At 38.2% G+C, this 15095-nt stretch overlaps 1 protein-coding gene across 1 annotated transcript; it reads right to left on the bottom strand.

Annotated features, from left to right (window-relative positions):
- Window positions 1-1448: 1448 nt before the first annotated feature.
- Window positions 1449-14935, bottom strand: LOC124262885 (COMM domain-containing protein 5-like). The gene is made up of 7 exons (XM_046697469.1): window positions 14502-14935; window positions 13767-13927; window positions 12683-12711; window positions 12063-12113; window positions 11004-11099; window positions 8012-8087; window positions 1449-6301 (listed from the first exon to the last, which is right to left on the bottom strand). The coding sequence occupies exons 1-7, from the start codon at window positions 14653-14655 to the stop codon at window positions 6200-6202; spliced, it is 669 nt and encodes a 222-aa protein (XP_046553425.1). The 5' UTR covers window positions 14656-14935; the 3' UTR covers window positions 1449-6199.
- Window positions 14936-15095: the final 160 nt, after the last annotated feature.

The following is a 15095-nucleotide window of genomic DNA, read 5'->3' as shown; positions in this document are numbered from 1 at the left end:
TGCTTGTACTAGCCCAGACTTAAGCTGGTTTTATAGTGCTAGCTCACTGAGGTACCATGCCGCAGTGAAGCATGAATACCCCACTCAGACACATTATACTGACTCCGAGCCGACCAGTCCTTGTTGTACCCATTAATGCCGAGCGCCAGGCAGGGACCAACAAGTACCATATTTTAACGTCTTTTGGTATGACGCGGCCGGGGATCGAACCCGCGACCTTCCGCTCTCCGGGCGGACGCTCTAACCACTACACCACGGAGGCGGTCACTTTAACATAGACTACGATCGATCGCTTTCAGGAAACGGGGCCCTGAAGAGTGGCAGGTCTTGGCGTTACCATACCAACGATGGGTATGGTGCTGACAAACACAGAAACATATTCAGAGCGAAAAGGGATTCGAACCACAATCATCGTGTACTGGCATGCCTAAGGGAGGCAACTGCAGACAACAAAATTTTGTTCCTGAGACTTCTGGCGAACTGTGCCAAAGAAGACGGGGTCACATTGTTTGACCTGGTTGATATTGTATCATCGCGTCTAACCCCTGTCAACAAACCAGTATCAGGTATAAAGGATTGGCTGGCTGGCTGGTTTGTTGTTTAACGCTGCACTATGCGATATTCCAGCTCTATGGCGGCGGTCTGTAAATAGTCGAGTCTGGTCCAGACAATCCAGTGATCAGCAGCATGAGCTTCAATCTACGGAATTGGGATACGATGACATATGTCAACTATGTCAGCTAGCCTGACCACCCAAGTAAGATCATGGAATTGTGAGGCCTTATCACAGCTAATTCAATAAATTTCACATCATCACAAGCAGAATATGAGCAAACAGAGCTTTTGATGCAATATCGTGGCAACGCACGGCTGGTCAAGATCTACTCGTGATAAATACCTTCGAATCCTTCCCATAATCTGTCCCAACAATAATAGTACGATGCTGTTTGGCACCTCACTTCACTATCAGAGTGGACATTCGGGAATAGCTAGTACATTGTCATACCATCTGCCGAACTGGTTCCAAAACCGAAAAACAAAACTGACTGGAACGTTCTCACTTCCGCTGTGCCTCCTCAAGCAGTAAGAGCGACCAGTAGATGAGTGACAGAGAAAAGGTGGAGAATCACAATCGTTGAAGGCAAAGTTTATGGAAAGCGTGATGCAATATTTCAAATGTACGAGGACGGTAGGTAATTAATCAGTTCTGGACCATACAATCCAGTGATTGATGGTATGAGCACCAGTCAATGCGATAGGAATACGATGAAATACATCAACCAAGTCTGCGATCCTGACCACCCGATCCCATTTGTTGCTCTTGGGGTAAGCATAACTGGTGAAGACCATTTCTAAGCCTTTCCCCCAAGTAAAGTGTGACCTGTTCGTGGTTGAGCAACAACTAACAACTGACACCAACAAACTCATAAAATATACAAACACAGGGGTTTTAATTGCATAATTTATTTGGCTTGTAATATCAATTTAGGTGATAAACATCTATTTGAAATACAAAAAACCAACAGCCCTACAAATGGATACGACGTAAGTCTTTCTAGTTCTACCATTTCAACATGTGATAACAATTATGGACGACCAATATAATATCAAAGAAATCGTTACTTAACTTGATGGATTATATTTTTACTAAAATCGGTCAATTTCAAAGTATTCCTAAATGAGTTAGTACCTTTGGATCATCATAATCAGCAATATCAATTTGACCAAAAATCAGGTATTTATCAGTTTATATGTTTACATATAAATGTGTTTTTTTAATTCATCCTAAATGAATACCACTGCACTCAACATGATCCATTGTACATTTCCATGTCTCACTGAAACGTGGACACAAGACAAGATCAGCTACACATTATATCGACCTTTCTTTCAGTCAGGATATTTAATTATATCACTCAATCTATTGGCATGCTGAAACATTTAATATTATTTACAAACACATATCAAGGTATGCATTAGAGTATCCAATTAAATAACTGCAGTATACATACACATTGATGATTGGCTGGAAGACTCCGGAATATAACACGGACACTGAGACTCAAGGCCAGTTATGAATAGTAAACTATTAAAGAGCACCTGCACAGACCGTGTAATGAATAAATAGGTCCAGTGTATTTGTAATGTTATACGACCATATGGATTCTGTTAAAGATATATGCCCTCAGCAACCTGTTTGTCAGAGGAGGCGATTAAATAGATCGGGTTGTTACGCTCGGTGAGTATTGATTTTAGCCATCTACTCTCAAAGATTCCTGCTCAGTATGTCAGTCATGGGATTATCTGGTCCAGACATTATCTTAAGAACGCTGGAATATTGCTGAATGTGGGGTTCAACAAAAAACACAGGATAAGGATTAAAATGTCCCCTAGTGAATAATGTCTTAATGACATTTACGAATAGAATGAACAATGTCTGACCCTGCGTTTAGCCAGGACTGCTGTGGACTGTCAGCCCGACGTGTCTGGACACTGTCGTCAAATGATGTCAGCTAACGCCTACCGCAAACTGTGCCACACAGGATCATATGCGTAGACATTCACAGATATGGTACAGCTGGCTGAAATGGCTGAATTGTTTAGTTGGGTAATTAAATGTTTCTGATGTCCTCTTTGAATACACAATCCATTTTAGAAAGTGGTCAAATACAACATATGTTATATTTGAGATTACACTTTCTCAGTAAAGTACAGATTCTGTCCGGGATTCGAACCAACGCTCAAAGGAAAGCACCAAGCCGCCAGCACACAAAGTCAGCGATCTAATCCTCTCCGACACCGCGGCTTCTACATGAAAGAACATGAGTACGTGCTTGAATGACGGTGCAATCCCAAACATAACACGTTGGGTGTTTTCTCTTAAATTGGCTCGAAAGCTCGAAAGAACACTTTTTCAAATCAAAAACAAAACACAATACGACAACACAAAGGATATACGTGAGCTGTAATACTGTTGAGAAAGAGCGATGTTTGTCTCAAGGAAAACACTTGATGATACTCACACCCTTCAAAACACACATACAGGAGATACACTAGTATTTAAGGATTTTACCCGTGCTTCAATTACATCACGAACACTTCATAACGAACAGTCGTACTGGGTGTTTTGGAACAAAATCTTGGTGTTGTGTGAACCTAACACACTGACCAATGTGCCAACCAGGTGTTGAGATGGGTATCCCATCATTGTAATGTGTAGGTAGCAATATGGAGGACTACAAGGGCGTCTCAAGCAACTGATGCATTGTAGACAGCAATATTGGGACTACTTATGAATTTAACATGTCAAATGCATTCATGTAGGCAACTCATGTCAAAACCGATTCCGCTTTCAAAATCAAATATGTATGTTTTCCAATTACCAAATCTGGGTCCTGTCATAAAATGCAATCAAAGCAAAAACAATATCTGGACAGGTTCACAAAAAAAAGCAAATACATATGTGTCTAAAATATGCAAATTGTATCCATAAATGATATAGTGCCACCCCTGATATTATGATATTGTGACAAGAAATTCAGGTGGGTTCACATCATCAGTTAAAAGGTATCAACTGCAATAAACAAAACTCCAATCAATGTTAAAGGAATAGAAAGATGATTGAACAGTTGAACTTTGAACAGTTGTATGTCTAGATTTTCTCAAAGTCAGTTATTGAGGGTCTGAGTTATTTGTCATTCTCATTAAATCAGATCAACTTCTCACAACCACTGGACTGAGATTTGAGAAGACATCCAATACTGATTAATGTCAAAATGACCCTCAATAAGACCTATCAGAATGTTCCTTTGCATATCAGTGAAGTTGCAGTCAAAATTTGTTTACTAAAAATGCAACCTCAAAGTTGTTAATTTGGGGTTGTTCTGAATAACAGTTATAGGAAGTCTGATTTTGTCAAAATCATTGTCTGTTTCTCATGTCAATGGTAAATGGACTTGAACACAAAATATTTAACATGTCTCATGTAAAGGTTGCTACACAATGCAACAGACATTCCAGCATGTTCTTTTGTGCAGTTTTCAAAGAAGACGTTTATCAAAATATTTTTAAAGCACAGTCTGGAATGAAAGTCACCAGTCTAAACCTTATACTGTTGAGCCTGAGGATGCTGCATTTTGACTGGCTAATATTACATGTAAATACTGCTTTTAAATTTCATGAATTGATGAAAGTCCAAATATGGATCTTCTGCAGTGAGTGAGTGATTGAGTTTAGTTTTATGCCGCTCAAACTAAACCACTAGGCTATCCCACCACCCTCTCCTGCAGTGACTAGTCATGGGATGTCCTCAGGCATCCAGCAGCGAGAACTAAGATCTGATTTTACTGACATTGATTATTGGTTCGTCTGGAATCCAACAAACTCAGCATCTGTGTTTCTCAAGGCAAACATGCAAATAATGAATGAATTTTCATATTTTACATCACAACAGTGAAAGGAATGGACATTATGATAACTGTTTTTTTTCAGGGAACACTTTTGTCTGAGACCAGAGTAAAATCCATTTTCACAAACCACTGGAATGGATTACTTCTTGTAGTCTGAAGAACACCATATAATGTTCAGTCATTTAATAACATTTCCAACTATCAAAATAATAAGGTTTGACAAAGTTTGGTCCCTCTAAAATACATATACTACTCAAAAAAGAGTTAAAGAACACAATTTGCAAAGAGCCATCATTAATCTGTCACAACACATGACAGGATCATTATATCATGAAACACTTGGGTGCTCCTGAACGTCTGTTGAGTAGTATATATTGGATGTTTGATGTGGAATAATTCTCTCAAGTGAAATCATACCAAAAAGTGAGTTGGGGGAATATACTGCACAGTGACAGTGACATAACTGCCCACAGTACAACACAAAGTTCACCCTCTCCACGATGTACGACATTCAGTGCCAGGAACTTTTCGAGTATTTGAGGCAACAATTTCTTCTTCAACAACCCCTGCTTCTAGTAAGACGCGACTAGCCGGATTGGGTGGTCAGGCTTGCGGACGTGGGTGACATGTCATCGTATCTAGATTGAGTACATAGATGCTCAGGCTGCTATCACTGGATTGTCTGGTCAAGATTTGATTATTTACAGACTGTCGCCATATAGCTGGAATATTGCTGAATGCAGCATTAAACCTCAATCAAATCAGCAACACACTCATAGTCTAGGAAAATAATGTAAATGATATTAGTGTTCAACATGTACTTGTTCAATGAAATAAAGACATGATTTATTATGCAATTCATCTGCTGTTTTCCTAAAACAAATAAACACCACTCATATATTTAAGTTCAAAACAAGCCTGTAAGGAAATCTTATCTTCTCATATAACATCCATAAACAAAAATCTATGAATTTATGAATTTATAAACATAAATCACAAGCTTTGTGGAGCAGAAGCAAGCACTAAGATATGAGTTCAATGACATCGTTTATGACACTGCATTATTACTGTAACACAAGACCATGGTATTACTGTAACATTCAGATAGGGATACTGTAACATATGACTATGATATCTCTGTAACAGTAACATAACACCTTGGTATTACTGTGGCATAAAGCTGTGGCACTGCTGTAACATTACACCATGGTATTACTGTAAAACATGTGGCAGTCACTCTGAGTGTCAAGCAAAGAATATATGTCAAGCATTTATCTAGACTGACTCAGATATTCGACCTCAAGTCTGCAGCAAATGTCCACATAAATTCCCTAATTCGAAATTCGCATTAATATTTCCATGGGTGTTATGGCTTTGTAGATTTGACTTGTATTTGTATTCTTCTGACAGGAATCAATACCAAGCAAGAGACTTAAATATTCAGCTTTACACTTTTGCATGGAATGCAATGTAAAACATATTACAGTACATCAATTAGTATCCCAATTTTAAACTAACAAAATGTGTTTCAAAATTTGCCTTCCATGAACATTTACATGTGGAATTCTAGGTAAATCCCTGGAAATACAAGTCCTTTTCACAAGAGTTTGCAACTACCATTTTTCATTCAATCATTTCCATCAGTCATTCAACATTGTTGTCTCAGGCTGTCCAATATATTTGTGAATATAATATATATAATGTGCACCTGAAACATAGGAATGCTGTGATGTCAATGGTTACCATGGTAACAAATGTATATATTAACAAATGTATCTAAAATATATCACTCAGTCTTGTATTTTCAGTATACTTCTTTTCTCTAAATCTTCCATCTCTTTCAACACGTATGCAACATTGTATCGTAGTTCATGGAATTTTGAAACTGGCACCTGTAAAATAAAATATGTGTATACAAATGACCCTTTTAAAGAAAAATTCAACAAAAATGAGTGTTTATATGATATATCCCTCATTATTAACATAGAGTGGCATTCCATTGATTAGGTCTGAAATGAATGAGGAGGTTACATTGCAGTGATGTCACAGGACTGAAAAAATGTTATGGCATGATCCCATTAATTCTGGTCTCAAGCAATACATGAATTATTTTCACTTTTCATTGATAATGTGACAATATGTATAATGGTTGGCTTATACTGCCATTGATTGTCTTGAGTATGTCATATGACTACTCCCATATTTGACCGCCTCTGTGGTGTAGTGGTTACAGCGTCCGCCCGAGAGCGGAAGGTCGCTGGTTCGATCCCCGACCGCGTCATACCAAAAGATGTTAAAATATGGTACTTGTTGGTCCCTGCCTGCCGCTCGGCATTATTGGGTACAACAAGGACTGGTCGGCTCGGAGTCAGTATACTGTGTCTGAGTGGTTTTAGTTCACTGCGGCATGGTATCCCAGTGGGCTAGCACTATAAAACCAGCTTAAGTCTGGGCTAGTACAAGCAGCTGCACATACACACACACACGCATGCACGTCGTCATATGAGCGAAATATTCTCAAGCACGACGTTAAACCCAGTTTCACCTCACCTCACTCGCATATTTAACTGTATGACTTGTGCAGTGATGATAACTAGTACTGGAGTGATAATGAAATAAATGGTCAGTCAATTGATCTCGCTTATTGATGGGCTCGGAAGTCTTATCAATATCCATAATTATTATGTGAGCATATATTTCCGGCTACCTGATTGGTCTAGAGACGGTCATGTGACTGTCGACAGAAAAGCATATTGACTTCAACTCAGGTCCGATCAAAAGTCATATTGACTTGAGGTACTAAAAATAGATTTTGTTTATGTAAGGGCGTCAAGCTATGACGTCATTCTATTGTTTTCATGTCACAGTATTGTTGACATAACGTTATTGGTATGTAGTGAAAATAAAATTACTTTTCTTGACTCAAGGGACGTTTTGGTTTTTAGAAGCTTTTGGGGAAAGTACATAATAAAACAATTATGGACTGGTGAATTCAGTCAATACCTGATCTTATGGACCCATGAAAAGCATTGTCCTCGATTAATATTGCTTTTCACGGGTCCATAAAAACAGGTATTGACCTCATCACCTGTCTATAATTGTATAATAATGAAACATAGAAACATAATGCAGAAAGTAAGTTTCTTTGTTGTTGTTGTTAAGATAAAGTCCTTGATAAGTTAGTGACAAGCTTTTTGGTTGTTCACACAGTTAACGATTGTTCTTAAGGGTCCAAAAACGATAGAAGGGTCCGAAAATGAAGACAAAGAACACAACACAACACACAGCTGTGCACCAGGAAATAATCTTGATGGTATTAATTGTAGTATTAATCAGTTGCAATGCTATACTTGTGTCCTGTTGTTGTCCACATAAGTTTTGGAGTGGGGTTCAGGATTATAATCGATTACTGATTGATAACTGAGCTTTGATTATCAATCTGCATATTTTGAGTGATAACCAGCAATAATTATAACTTATATCAGACCACATGCTAACTAGCAGAGCAGATGGATGTGCATACCTCAATGTTAGCAAAACAATGACTGAACGTCTCAGTCACAACCCCAGAACATACGAGAGTTGAATGACTGGATTCTTACCTCAAATGTATGGATTCTGCCATTACTGAGAGTCATCTCCATCATGACGGTGGGTTCTAGCACTCGGTTCAACACGCTGAAACAAACACAGAGCAGTCAGTTCATACTTCAGGAATTTATCTGGACTTGCTCACCCTGATCAGGGACCGATATGCAGCCCCAATTCTGCACAGAATGTCAACAAAAATTCCCAAACTGGAATAGAAAATTTCCCAATTCTTGTTAGCATCATTATAACTAATGTATGGCTTGTACATGTGGCCTATATTTCACAAGACCAATGGAGTGGAAGAGGCTTTAATACTTAGTTTTGCGTTATTGCATGGAATGTAATGGATATAGAAATTTTTAAAAATATTTACATGTGTTTTGTCCTTCTTAGCTTGTGTTACAAAGTCATGAGACTTGATCAGTTAATAGAATAACAGTTCAGCCAGTCAGAAAACTTCTGACAAAAAACACCTTTGGAACATGAAAACGTATACACTGATTTGAATTATTAAGTCATTATCGAAATTCACATATGGAATTTCCATTTTGATTCTTATCAAGCGAGAAGACTGTTGCACTGCTGCATATGCTCGTTACACAACAGGCTGCCAGCTGAAGATGACTATAGAAGCAGGGAGCCAATCTAATCCGGCAACAGTTTTGTGTAAAGGGAGGTAATTACAAATTATTTACAAAGCTTACAATGTATCTTTCAAGTTTCAAACTTCCATGTACTTATCCATGGTGATTAAATGATATTTTCCTCTTTGTTCAGCACTGTATTTTCACAGGTTGGGCAAGTCAGCATACTCACTGCATACTAAAATCCCAATCTGACTGCCATGGACACTTAGTTTGGAAAACCAAGATAATCACCTGCACAAAGTACTGCATCCAGTGGCATCATGATTCATGGAGAGCTCTTTGTATGAATTTTATAAATATTTCCAATATAACAAATCACAAAGGAATCAAATGACCCTCAAAATAGAATCCATGGCCAGTATCAGGTACAGTCTGAGTCAAAATCTCCCCTATGAATTGCACACTAACTCAAAAACAAATAATCGTAAATGACTCAAACCAACACCAAAGTAAATAGGAAAAACACACCAACTCTGCAGAATTTTATTATAATTTTGTCAACAAAATAAAAAAGTTGTTTAACAAACCATCATTGTTTTCATTCGATATTTCAAGATTTGTGACAATGGTGTAGAGACAGCTCAGGTAACAACCAGGTAAGCGAGAGGCACGTGTGATGTTGTTTCATCGGTAGGGGATGGTATCAAAAGTCATCAGACTGTGATTCTGAATCGGACATGGACTCACTGCTGTCAGGTCATCAGAGTACACTCATATGATAACAGGACTGATAGTCGCCTGTTGTAAACCGCTTTGAAGCCAGTACTGATGCTCCACAGCATTTTCATCTTTCTCAACTGATTTTTTGCCATGTGTCTTGTGAAATCTTTAGCCATGGATTTGTGGACTAGATTTTGAACGTCTGTCATTTTAAACGTGTTATTCTGGGCAATGTCAGATTTGATGATACCCCAGATCAGTTCAATCGGGTTCAAATCGCAGTGATAAGGAGGCAAACGTAAGACATCATGACTTTGTGATTTCAGATACTGGTCAATTTTATACACAGGTGCTCTGTTGTTGATTTTAATGATTTAATAAAGTTTTGGTTTTGTTGTGTTTTGTGGAAGTGGTACGTTATGGTTTTCTAACCAGGTTATCTTGTCTGACTTCCTTGAATTTGAAGTTGGGGCTTTCATATCAGGATCCTGGACACTATGATATGGAGCATTGTCCATGACAATTAAGCTCTTTGATGGCAACGCCGGTACCAGTTGTTTTTTTACCCATTCCATAAAACCTGTCCATTCATTTCGATGGGGTAATCTCAGTTGTCTTTGGCTTTAGCCCTAAACACAAGACAACACCCAGGTAAAAATCCCACAGATTTACAACCTGCATGAAGCACTATCAGTCGCTCTCCTTTGCTTAAAGGCAGTCTTCTGGAACATGCCTCTTCAGTGCTGGCAACCCATTTCTGCAGTGTGGCTTGCATTCACCCAAGTCTCATCAAGATAAACAGGCTCAAACCCCTCTTCCCTCTTTTGGCGTATGGTGCGTAAATAATTACTCATTCACATAATATCTGATCTTTCACAAAGAACACGTCTCACCTCCCCACTAACTTTGGTGTACCGAAATCCGAACTTATGAAGCAATTTCCAAAGTTGATACTTAGTACTGATATTGAGAGGGAATGCTGAGTTTCCATTTCTTTTTGCAATATGCGTAAGGATAAGTGTCTATTCTTGCTATATAAACCTCGGATTGTGTTCTTGACAAGTTGATTTTGAAACGAATCAAGTTTTTCAATTTTCAAGGATTTTGATACGCCCCCCTCCTGGGCGCTCCTGTTTGAACATGGAGTTTGTCGTTGTTTTAATAATGTTTTCAATTGCTGCTCTGGAACGCCAACAGCACAAGACGTACGTTTAAGAAATTTATCAAGTGCATAAAATGGTCTGCCCCGTTGAGTTTCAGACTTGAAGAAGTTGTAGACCTTGTAAATTAAAGCTTTAACATCAGCAGTAAACTTCATTGTGTGAGGTTAATCAATCGCTCAATCAGTAGGATAAACCGTCACGTGACAAATTTGCCCGTGCCTCTCGCTTACCTGGCTGATACCTGAGCTGGCTCTAAACCCTTGTCACAAATCTTGCAGTATCGAATGAAAATAATGATGGTTTGTTAAACAACTTTTTTATTTTGTTGACAAAAATTAAAACGCAATTCTGCTGAATTGGTGTGTTTTTCCTTTACTTTGGCGTTGGATTGAGTCATTTACGATTATTTGTTTTTGAGTTAGAGTGCAATTCATTGGGGAGATTTTGACTCAAACGGACTATAATAATCTAAAGAAAGGGAGGTAACTGTTGCACAAGCAGATTGAGAACTGATGGTGAGATGATGAACTCACCTTGTTGATATAGCTACATCTACTCTCCATCTGAACAGGTCTAAACTTGGCAGGTGGGGTCGACTGGCAACAGCATGTTTGTCTATCTTGGGTCTCCTGGAATAAACAAGAGTCATCAGAAGATGACATATCCCCCGGCCCCCACATCTTTGAAAGAACAAATCATCTGACAGTTACTTGATTTTAGACTAAGTGCAAATCGTTTCCATGGAAATCATGAAAAAAATAAATGACAAAAATCTGCAAATAGCAAAAGGCACCACTTCAAGATCTGCCTCACATATCTGCCAAGTTTTACCGTAAGATATTAAGAAGTTTTTGAGTTGTGCTCCGGAAACGAAACCTACCCCGCCTTTTTGGGACTAAGTCTGAATCGTTTCCATGGAAACCGAGAAAAATAAAAATGCCAAAAATCTGCAAACAACAGCAAAAGGCACCACTTTGGCATCTGCCTCACATATCTGCCAAATTTTGCTGAAAGATATTAAGAAGTTTTCGCGTTGTGTTCTGGAAACGAAACCTACCCCTCCCTTTTGAGACTAAGTCCGAATCGTTTCCATGGAAACCGAGAAAATAATAAATCACAAAAATCGCCAAATAGCAAATGGCACCACTTTGGGATCTGCCTCACATATCTGCTAAGTTTTGCTGAAAGATATTAAGAAGTTTTCGAGTTGTGCTCCGGAAACGAAACCCACCCCTCCCTTTTGGGACTAAGCGGGAAAAATAAATATGCCAAAATCTGCAAATAGCAAAAGGCACCACTGCAAGTTCTGTTTGATATACCTACCAAGTTTTGTTGAAAAATATTGAACAGTTATGCTCGGAAAGGAAAAATTGTTCACTCTTTATGCTCCAAACCCCAATAAATCAACAATTCTAACAGTGCCATTCACAGACTGTTTCCTGTCAGTATATCACTCTGGGAACTTCATATCAGGAGGCACTCTGGAAGTTGCTTTGTATAAGGTTTCCTGAACATGTATCTGAGGTCTGACTTAAACAACATGTCCAGAAAATGATGCATATAAATCAATTTTGTAATTCTTAAAGTCCTACCTATTTCCAAAGATGACGCTGGCAATGTCTGTCTGGAACTCCTCTGGTATGCTGTAATAAACCATATTGATGTTTCCATATACATTGTGATATGACAGAATAAAATGAAACATTTGGATGATTGTTTTTTGCACTCAGCAATATTTGCAAGTCTGTAAATAAACCAAGTCTAGGTCAGACAAGCAGGTGATTAATATCATGAGCATTGATCCATGCCAATTGGATACGATTACATGTGTCCTCTAAGTCAGTGAGTCTGACCACATGATTAGGCTAGTCGCCTCTTACGACAAGCATGGCTGAAGATCAATTCTAACCCAGATCTTCATGGGTGATCTATTTGGAAGATAAGGATATACAAGTTGATTTCGAAGAATGAAATCTATTTCAAAATGTCCAAAGAAAATTGGTATCAAAGTTCAGTGTGAAAGTACAGTGATCCTTGTCATAAACCTAGTGATGAAATCTGAAGATCAAAGTGATCCCTGGAACAGACACTACAGATTCACCTAGATTTTGGACACAGTAAATACACAAAATATGATCACTGATGATCAGCTGATAATAGCATTATTGTTTTCTTTAGTACACTTTCACAGTGATGAATTGTCAATACTCACTGTAGGTCATTTAAGTCAACCTTGAACAACTGAAAAAGACAAACACATATTAATATTTATCATGTTTACTAAAATATCTTGTGTTGGCTAATTATGAAATCATCCACAGCGATTGATCATGAAAAGTTGATCATCCAGAACAAAAATAGAGGCTCATATGCCTAAACAACATTGATCATTCTCAAGCTTAGCATTACTTCAAAGGTGATCAATGATCAGTCATTATCATGATTACAGGAATCGTGTTTGGAACAATCACCATAATCATGTTACCTTCTATAAAAACCTGTATTGTCCCAGGGTTCAAAGGTGGAAGAATATATTGACCCCTTCCACAGTGACAAACTGTGTCTAACAAAGGCAATATACATAAATATATAAATATACTGGTCCAAGCGAGCGAGTTTAGTTTTACGCTGCTTTTAGCAATATTCCAGCAATATCACGGCAGGGGACACAAGAAATGGATTGTACCCATGTGGGGAATTGAACCCGGGTGTTCAGCGTGACGAGCGTATACTGGTCAGTCTAAGTAAATTTAGGCTCAGTATTATTCATTACACTGCTATACTGACATGGTTACTATTAGCTTATATTTGGGCAAGATGACAGCCTTGAATATTGACAAAAACACTGTTTTCAGCGATTGTTTACTCATTGCCTCCTCCATGTGTATCATTCGGAAGCGATCGTGTGGAAAATAGCATTCGGCATCATTCGAGTTTTTGAGGTAAAGGTTCAAACGGTATGTGCTAATGTGAACTTTTGCGATTTGGTAAGCTGTGTTCTTATTGGTCAGTGCAAAAGGCTAGCTGACGCGATCTTCTACTAGGTTTTGTTAGACACAGTATAGCAGTGTAACGAATAATACCAAGCCTAAGTTTACTTAGACTGGTCCATCTTCAAGAGACAGTACTTAGCAATATCTGGCAAAATCAATGTAGTTGTCACCAAAAGTAGGTATCACATATTGTCTGGATTGATGCGAGTGTCAAATCAGCAAGCAAAGTGACAGTTATAACCGTCAGCTATATAAAAACTGCAAAACATTTAGCAAATTATCAGCCAAATCCCGTATCCTCACCTCCATCTTCAGTGACGTTTGAGGGTGCCTTAGAGCTGTACGGAGCAGTGTGTACAAGCCAGTATACATGGCGGTCAGTGACTCTTCACTTTCACCGTTGGAAATGATTTCTTTGATCTGTTTGTGCTTGACCTCCTCTCCCTCCATGGCTGCAACCACCACTGAAAGGGCAAATCAATGTTTGAAACTAGAGCAGTCTTTATACCACACATAAACAACTTACAAATGCATATATATATCATACATGGGCAACATATATCTACAGGTCTTACTATTCATTCTTACAGTCGCTCAATGTATGCCTAAGTTCAGTATTTATATTCATATGTCTTTATTTACAATTACAACTTTAATTTATCCAAATATAATGAACATAGTGTTTTATTTTCACATTGTGTGCCAAGAAATGGGAACAGTCTTCAATTAGATTCTAGTTCAAGGACCTGAAATGTCTTTCTCTTTTCAGCTAGAAAATAATGTATTTTCTGTTTTGTTGATGTGTATGAATTATTACTATTATTACAATTATGCATAAACCTATTTTCATTGTTCAATATTTATGAAATAGTTGACTAAAAGTATCTGTATTCGAATCAAATCATCACAACGTAACCAATCAACATGATCAAATAGTGATCAATGTAAGTTAGAATGTAACATCACTACATTTTCATTTGCCTGAAGAAAGATATACTATGTGTATTAAAACTGATAACAACAAATAACGTGTTGTACTTTTCAACAATTTTCTGAAAGTCTCTTTGTCAAGTTTGGCAAGTGGCTTTGAAAGTGCTTTCACTTCCTGGGGGACCCGGGCTCCGATGAATGATGTGCGATCTGCTGAAGCACTGGCTTTCACGCCCGATCCAACAACTTGGACGATAGACATCTTGCTATTGTAAACGCTGTGTGCTAACTGCCTACACCGGCCTCAGTCGCAATCTTCTGCGGCTCCAATACTAACAGTTGGTGAATGTCAGTTGCGTACAATATCCAAGATATATACTCCTTTGAAAGGAATCTTCATGCCACCTTGTTTCCTGGCCTAGGTTTATGACATTGCGATAGTGGCAACACACGTGATTTCTAGCTTTACGTTAAACACCCTGATAGTGTTGATGAACCACTTTACGAGACCTGCCCACTTCTGAATCCGGAAGAGCACATGATTAACTGCGGAATAGTGATATTGGTTCGTGTGCTGGTAAAACTAAAATAATATTGCGATATATGGAACAAACATGTTTCAGAATACAACACGCACACTGATACCACTGTTTTTGATAATGACTTTTTTACTTTATATATTGTTTTTTAAATTCTTGCTCC

Source organism: Haliotis rubra, unplaced genomic scaffold (genome assembly GCF_003918875.1).
Source record: "Haliotis rubra isolate DU_JTF1 unplaced genomic scaffold, ASM391887v1 Scf86, whole genome shotgun sequence".
In the NCBI taxonomy this organism is placed as follows: Eukaryota; Metazoa; Mollusca; class Gastropoda; order Lepetellida; family Haliotidae; genus Haliotis; species Haliotis rubra.
This window is presented reverse-complemented; position numbering and strand designations above follow the sequence as displayed.